This window comes from Lacerta agilis, chromosome 13, assembly GCF_009819535.1.
Source record: "Lacerta agilis isolate rLacAgi1 chromosome 13, rLacAgi1.pri, whole genome shotgun sequence".
In the NCBI taxonomy this organism is placed as follows: Eukaryota; Metazoa; Chordata; class Lepidosauria; order Squamata; family Lacertidae; genus Lacerta; species Lacerta agilis.
Window position 1 is genome coordinate 43,897,054 of NC_046324.1, and position 7,733 is coordinate 43,904,786.

At 52.6% G+C, this 7,733-nt stretch overlaps 1 protein-coding gene across 1 annotated transcript; it reads left to right on the plus strand.

Annotated features, from left to right (window-relative positions):
• Positions 1-1,221: 1,221 nt before the first annotated feature.
• On the plus strand, positions 1,222-5,857 carry SOCS1 (suppressor of cytokine signaling 1). Its single transcript, XM_033167852.1, has 2 exons — positions 1,222-1,476; positions 4,641-5,857. Exon 2 carries the CDS (start codon positions 4,716-4,718, stop codon positions 5,337-5,339), a length of 624 nt encoding a protein of 207 aa, XP_033023743.1. The 5' UTR covers positions 1,222-1,476; positions 4,641-4,715; the 3' UTR covers positions 5,340-5,857.
• Positions 5,858-7,733: the final 1,876 nt, after the last annotated feature.

Here is a 7,733-nt window from a genome sequence, read left to right on the forward strand (position 1 = left end):
AAGATGCGAACCGGCGCCTGGCGGCGCTGAAAACACCCTCTATTTATAACCCCGGGGAGCCCAAACCCGGAGTAGGTTTTACTCGGGAGCAAGTCCCACTTCGCCCAGGAGAACCCGCTCCCTCTTTTGAGGGCTGCAGTCGCAGCTCGGAGCCCCCTACTCAAAAAACAACCAACAAACAAAAACCAGGGCAACGACAGATCCACCCGAGGCGTGTCCCACCGAGTGGATTACTCCCGAGTAAGTGCGCACCTCTCGACGGGAAAGGGCTGCGGGGATTCGCAGGAACGGTGGCATGCCGGAGCCGGGTGCCAGTCCGCTTGCAGCAGCTTCTCCGCGGAGGTGAGGGAACGCACTCTGCACGCGCTCAGTAGCCCTCTCGCCGGATCCCTAATTCTGGGCTGGGCGCGCCAGGGAAGTGTGGCGGGGCATAGGAGCCAACTCTGTCGATGGGCATTGCCATTCAAATAGTGTGTCATCCGATCGATTATGTGGGACAGGGCTTACCTGCCCCCCCCATAATATTTCATTCAGGTTGGCATCCCTGGGGTTGCAGGCAGGGCTGGATTTAGGTTTGATTAAGCCCTAAACTATTGAAGGTAATGGGGTCCTCCTTTATATGTCCAGCTGTCCTTTGTCAACAACAAATTGCCGCTGTTTTTCAATATTCAATACACACAGAAACAGCAGCAATTTGTTGTTGACAAAGGACAGCTGGACATATGGCAATTTATGGACCTAATGGGTATCTAAAGCCATTTGCCACTGCTGCTGTAAGGTTTTATTTTATTTGTTTTTTTTTAATCTTATATTTTGGAAATGTACATCCAGGTTTTTCCCCCACTTAATTTTTTTGGGAGGGGGGTCCCCAAGAGAGTGGGGCCCTAAGCTATAGCCTGTTTAGCTCATGCGTAAATCCGGCACTTGCAGCTTGCAGGTAAAGGTGGGTTGAAGCCTGCCCCCGCCCCCGCCCCCTCCGCGCAGCAAGCGAAGGGGTGCAACAAGAGGGCGTGTGGCGCAAGTTCCAGGTCCCTCCCCCTCCAGAGGCGCCTTTGATGTGGCCAGGATGGAAAGCGAAAGTGTTGGGCGAAGAGAGGCAGGCACGTGTTTTCGCAGAACCGCGGGAGGGAGGGGCCAGGAGGGAGAGAGGCGGGTTAAAAAGCCATCAGCTGCGGCGATGTGGAGAGACGGGCCGCGGCCTCAACGAGAACAGCAGCAGCAGCAGCGGTTGCAGCAGCAGCAGCCTCGGTGCCGCGCAGCGCCCATCGACGTGGCTTCGCGGCGGCCCAAGCGGATGATGCGGCTGCCGAGACCCGGCAGGGAAGCACCAGCAGCAGCTCGGAGCGGAGGCGGTGCCACGGCCGGGCGCTGGAAGGCGACAGCAGCGACTGCAGCGGCGGGGGCGACGGCGGCGGCGGCCACCCTTCCCAGGAGTGCCGGTCCCCTGTGGTTAAGAAGCAGAGGCGCGTCGCCGAGGTAAGGCGGACACTCCGGGTTGCGCCAGGTTTGAGATGCCCGCTTCTCTCCCCCTGCTTCCTGGGGGGGGGGCGGGAGGGGGAGGCAGAGCAGGATTCTGGCATCCGGCCCCCGCTGGAGCCATTCTGGTGCGGGGAGGGCAAAGTTGGCTGCCGGGGTATTTTTAGGGAGCGGGGACAAAAATAAAATAAAAATAAAAAATAAAAAAGAGCTGCTTTGCTTGGAAGGAAACGCGCGCCCCTATCCCCAAAGCGCAGGATTGCAGTTTAGGAAAAAAACCAAGCGCACTTAAAATACACACACAACCCCCCAACTCGAAACGGATCGCAGCGTCCTTTAGCAAATGTGCAGCCTCGGAGATCTGGAGCACAGATTAAAAAGCCGCCACCTTGTAACGTCTCTTTCGGTCGTCTCTCTCGCGTTTGTTTGCGTTATCGTGACGGCTTTGAAACGCAAGCGGCCCGCCGTTCCTCCCAAACAGAGGTTGGTGGGAAAAGGAGCGGCGGCGAGAGAGGTCTTTTGGGGGGGGGGGGCGCGCCTTCATTTGTTTTTTTACGAAAACAAAGCTCTTCCCCATCTGCTTTCCCTTTGCCCCTTTCCCTCAAGATTTCCTTGTTTAGGAAGTTTATGCCAAACTTATGTAGAAGTCTAACACTTATTGCAGATTTAATGAGGTGTTGGTAGATATAGCTCCTTTTATCCTCCCCCCCCTCCCTCCCAAAAGCCCTTAAAATTCTGGAGGAACAGGCTTTACTTCATCCTCGGTATGTAGATGAACTACAGTATATGGCAGTTAAACGTTGTCTTCAAAACTTGTCCAGGAAAGCATTAGTATTTGGGTTATAGTGATGTACCTGCCATTGCGTAAGAACCACCTATTGCAGTATAATCTGTCCGTTTTCGCCTTGCCCCAAATATTCCCTGTGCCCTCTTTCAAAGGCAAGGCCTTTTTACAGATTTATTGCAATACTATATAATAAAATAAAACCACACAGGCCATTTCCAGGAGCAAAGTAGCAAGCTTTTGAGTGACACAGGGCTCCTTTGTGGGCAGGTTAAGGGAAGCAAGCTTTGGAGTTGCACAAGGCTCTTTGGAGAACAAAGAACGTTGCAAAACTGGAGGGCATGGACTCGGTGGTCTTGGTGGTAGCAGCATACCAAATGGCCCATATCGCTTTGCTTGTGATAGCATGTTGGGTGCTGAAAAGTGAGGTGGGGAGGGTTGAGATAAGTGCCCCCCCTCCGTTCTTTTCCTGCTCTCCATCCTATTTTGAGCCTAGAGTGGTCCCCGGCAACCGGCTGCCACCTCCGTGCCTTCTTCCCTCCTGAGCCGCTCTTTCAGATCAGTCATTTCCCGTTCGTGAGGTCCCGTAAAATGTTCATGACTCCTAATATTATTCATCGCTGCCTGGCAGTGGTATTTGCTGACACCGGTCTTGCAGCGAGATCCGAATTCGGCACTTTATAGAGACCTTACAGATGCCAGCTGTTGCTTCCCAGCAACTTGGGAAAGCAGTTAAAGAGTCTGTGTCGCCGACTCAGAATCTGACCGGCTGCAGACCTTCCAGGAGTACCTGGGAGGCTCGATTTCTGAGAATGCATTGTGCATTCTCAGTGACGTGCCAACCGAGATCTATAAACTGACTGGGGAGGGGGGGGAAGAGGATGAATCCTAAAATCTATGCTTGCCAGGAAGGTCGAGGCAGGTGAAGGAGATGTATCGATCCGTGTGCTGTCGGATTAGTGGATGCTGGGGGCTAGGAACTCATCTCTGGCAGTTCCAAGCAGTTTGGCCCAGGGAAGGGATTGCTTCCCTCCCCACACCGGTGGATGATGAAGATATATCAATAATAGGAAGCCATTTAAACTGGACCACTTAGAGTGCAAGCGATTCTTCTTTTTTAAAAAAGAGAGAGAGAGAGTCTAGGAGCAAGTGGAAGAATGCTTTACAAGTTCACAGAGGTTGATTTGTGTGTGCATGGGGGAGATTATAGCCTTAAGATCCCATGAGATTTGGGGGGGGGGGCTGCAAAGCAGGAGGGAGGGGAAGCACTTCTCCAAGAGGGCGACTCAGTGATTTGGCAAGCGGGCAAGCCGCACATGAATTATTGTTGTTTCTGGTTTGCACAAAGGAATCTATTCATATTGGCAAGCTGTGCCTGCTCTGGGGGGGGGGGATTTGATCCCAAACTGGAGAAATCCCACTCTTTTCTGAGTCCCCGTGCTTCGAAGCACAGAGGCAGAGCACCCTTTGCTGACCTGGGGGCTTCCAGACATTTTGGGCCACAAACTCCCATCAGCAGTGCGGATGGGAGGTGCGCTCCAGAAACATCTGGAGGGGGGTGTGGGGAGTCCCAGGCCAGCAAAGGCTGCTGCAAGAGCAAAAATGATGGGGCGTGATCCGCAGGGACGTTTCTCTTGCACGACTCCACATTGATTCCTGCGTTGCAGGGGGTTGGACTAGGTGACCCCGGGGGGGGGGGTCTTTCCAACAATTATATGATTCCAGCTCCCCTCCCCACTGCAGCATACAGCTGCCCCAGTAAGCCACAGCCGCAGCCCTGCATTTATTCATTCAGAAAGCGGCACATATATTTATATATATACACGATTCTCTGAAAACTCCTCCTCCTTCTCTTCATAAACATTCAGAGCAAAACCAAAGGGGGGGGGGTCTGAAAAAAGGGGAGAGCATGGACTGCACCATCTTACTATGGTGGGGCAGGAGGGGTGAAATGATGAACTCGGAAGTGACACCTTTTTGTGTGTGTGTGTGGGGTGAGTTTGTTCCTGGACGGAGAGCAGCCTCGGAGATAAATTCTAGCGCTGTGTTAGTAACAGCGCTATCGGGTTTAATCAACAGATGGGAAAGGCGGGCTTCTGAACCGGCGATTCCCATCAGCGGGCCTCTGATATATTCTGCGGCTGAGAGGAGGAAACCACTTGTGAGCATGTGTAAATGTTGCTTAGGCTAATTCTCTTTTTTTCCTTTTCAAACGGGGGTGGGGTGGGGGTAGAGAGGAGGAAGACATGAATGAGCTCGCTCAGACGGGAGTGTTGTCTTGGCGCAGATCAGCCAAAGTTTTGTGGTTTTTCTCGAGAGGCTGTTCCTTCCTGGTAGACCTCTCCTGACCTGTGGCTTCTCTCTTTCTTTCTCGTTGCAGGAGGGCCCCATCGCAGTAGAGCTCCCCAGGCCCTGGAGGCTATGGAAGACCACACCGGTGGGCCAAGTCTGTAGGATGGTAGCACATAGCAGCGTGACTCCTGAGAATGGGATCGCGACAGGCCTGAGGTGTCGACTTGAGCCCTCGCTGCGGGAAGCCCTGCAAGCCCGAGTCCCTCGCGCTCTCGGCTGTGCCAGCCCCGTGCCAGCGCCCCGTGACACCCACTTCCACACCTTTCGCTCGCAGGCGGACTTCAGCACCATCATTCGCACCAGCGCCTTGCTGGATGAGTGCGGCTTTTACTGGGGGCCGTTGTCGGTCAACGCGGCCCATGAGAAGCTCAAAGGCGAGCCCGTGGGGACCTTCCTCATCCGGGACAGCCGGCAGAAGAACTGCTTCTTCACCGTCAGCGTCAAGACTGCCGCGGGACCCACGAGCATCCGCGTGGTCTTCCAGGCCGGCCGCTTCAGCTTGGACGGCAGCAAAGAGGTGTTTGACTGCCTCTTCCAGCTGCTGGAGCATTATGTCAGCTCCCCGCGGAAAGTCTTGGCCGCCCCGCTGCGCAAGGAGCGCATGCGGTCCTTGCAGGAGCTCTGCCGGAAAAACATCGTGGCGACGTACGGCAGAGAGAACTTAAGGGGCATCCCCCTCAACCCGGTCTTAAAGGATTACTTGGAATCGTTCCCTTTCAAGTTGTAAGGGGCTTGCATTAAATCGGCTGGTGCGGCTGGGAGAAGGCGGCGACGGGAGAGGAAGTCGAGCCCCCGGAGGTCGCTCTTGTCTGTTGCCGCTTTTAAAACAAGCGCACAGCTATGACCTTGAGGTCAGCGATCCGCTGGCTCGCAGGGAGCCCTGTTCAGGGTGACGAGTCGGCTGTGGCGGAAAGCTTGGAGTTGCGCGGAGACTCCTTTGGCGCAGTGACTGTTGGGATGTGCAGACTGCAGCAGTGCAGGCGGACGTCGGGATTTTTGGAAACGTGTCCGTCGTGAACATACCTATTTTTGTAGCAGTTCTACTGTATGTGGTGGAGGAGGAGGAGGGGTGGAACTTGGAACACTTGACTTCTAATGTTTACATAACTCATAACTGAAAAACTGTTTGCACAAAGCAAGGCTACGGGAAAGTCTTGAGAATAATGTTTTCTGCTGGGCAGAACGTGCTGTTATTTTATATCTATTTTTTTAAACGGGGTAATAAACCTTATTCTAAAAGTTTTTTGCAAAAAACAACAACCAGAACTCTTAGTCTCTTTGTGGGCTCTGGATATTTAGTTTTTGCAAGGCCACAGATCTGGGCAGGATTTGGGGAACTTTGGGCCCTCCCGTTGTCGCTGAGTTAGTTTCCTTCAACCCTAACCAGCATGATCAATGGCCAGGAATGTTGGGAGTTGTAGTTCAGCAACATCTGGGGCCCAGAGGTTCTCTTGGGCTTCATTATCTGCTTCTGGCTTCATTTGTGACTCTCCTTTGGGCACAGAGCAATGCCCCCTCTTCCTGGAGATAATATCAAGTCACTTACTTGAGAGTTGCACATTAAGGCAGCATTAATACATTGACCTCTAAAAAGAACAACGCCTGGGAGAGGTAGCTCAGTCGGTAGAGCGTGAGCCTCTTAATCTCTGGGTTGTGTGTTCGAGCCCCAGGCTGAGCAAAAGATTCCTGTGTTGCATGGGGGTTGAGCTAGATGACCCTTGGGGGTTCCCTTCTAACTCAATCATTATCTATGATTCTATAATAAGGTCATGCACTGACTCTGCATGGGGTTGTCAGAAAGCTGCCGAAGGTCTTTTCTGAAAGTTGAAATTAGACCTAGCCAACGGGATCTTGTCCAGGTCTTTGGAGATAAGGCCCTGCTCATGGATAACAAAAATCCTAGAGTGAGAAGGGACCTCACAGGTAATCTAGTCTACCGGTCTTCAATTCGTGGGCTGGGATCCATTAGTAGGTCCAAGGTGGTTTAACAGGAGCAACAGTGAAGCAGGAACACTGCCACCATGGAAAAAGATGGCAAAAGATTAAGAAATGGGTCCCCAAATGCATGTTTGGGTCAAAAGTGGGTCCTGGCTTTCCTTGCAGGAAATGGCTTGCTGGTCAGAGTGGTCTCATAAAGGAGACGACGCTCTGAAAGCTATGGTGGTCCCATGTAGTTCTCTTAACCCATTAAGTTCCCCAAACTTAAGTCTCCAGCTGTTACAACTCCCATCATCCCTAGCTAGCAGGACTAGTGGTCAGGGATGATGGGAGTTGTAGTCCAAAAACAGCTGGAGACCCAAGGTTGGGAAGCTCTGCTCTAAAGGGAGGCTCCTTCTAAATTCATGGCCAGGGCCATGTTGACATTCCATTGCCTGCTCTCTCCATGTATTGGAAGGGTAATGTTTGGTGGAGACCTGGAAATCTTCTGTCCAGGTAAGCTATGGCAAACAACAAGCAGAAAGCAGGTTGGGCACGGTCTGAAGGACAAACGCAATGGCTCCCGGGGGCAGCTTCTCAGTGCTGCAACCACCATGTGGAGAAGACCTCTGGAATGTCCCCAGAAGCCTCAGGCACAGATAGACGCAACAGGTTTTCCACATGTGGAATGCGCTTCCAGGTCTTCCTTCCCACTCTTTGCAAAAAACAGCAACAACAAAAAAACGCGGAATGCTAATGAATTCCCATTTGGGGATGTGCGAATGGCAGAACGCTGAACAAAACAACCCAAGGGTCCTTTTTATGCAGCTAGTTTCCACAACAGTCTCAAGCTGGCAGGATGTGGGTTTGCAGGTGAAGTTATTTTGACGCAGATCTTAAGGAGTGTCTTGACACCATCATCTCCTCCTCCGGTGAAGACCTGGCGGTGCAAAATATTTAGAGAGGATTTTCCTGACCCGGTGTGTCTGCTGGTTATTTTGGGTGCCGGCTCTCATCAGTCATCAGCGCTGTGACCGATGCTCAGGGATGATGCGAGGTGTCGTCCAACCACGTTTTGGTGGAGGAGGTTGATTGAAAGAGGCGAAGTCCAGTGATACGAGCACCTAAAGCAGATGTGGGGCAAACGTTTGGCCCATGGGATGTTTCTGAACTACAGTTCTCATCGTGCCTTGCCATTGGCTGG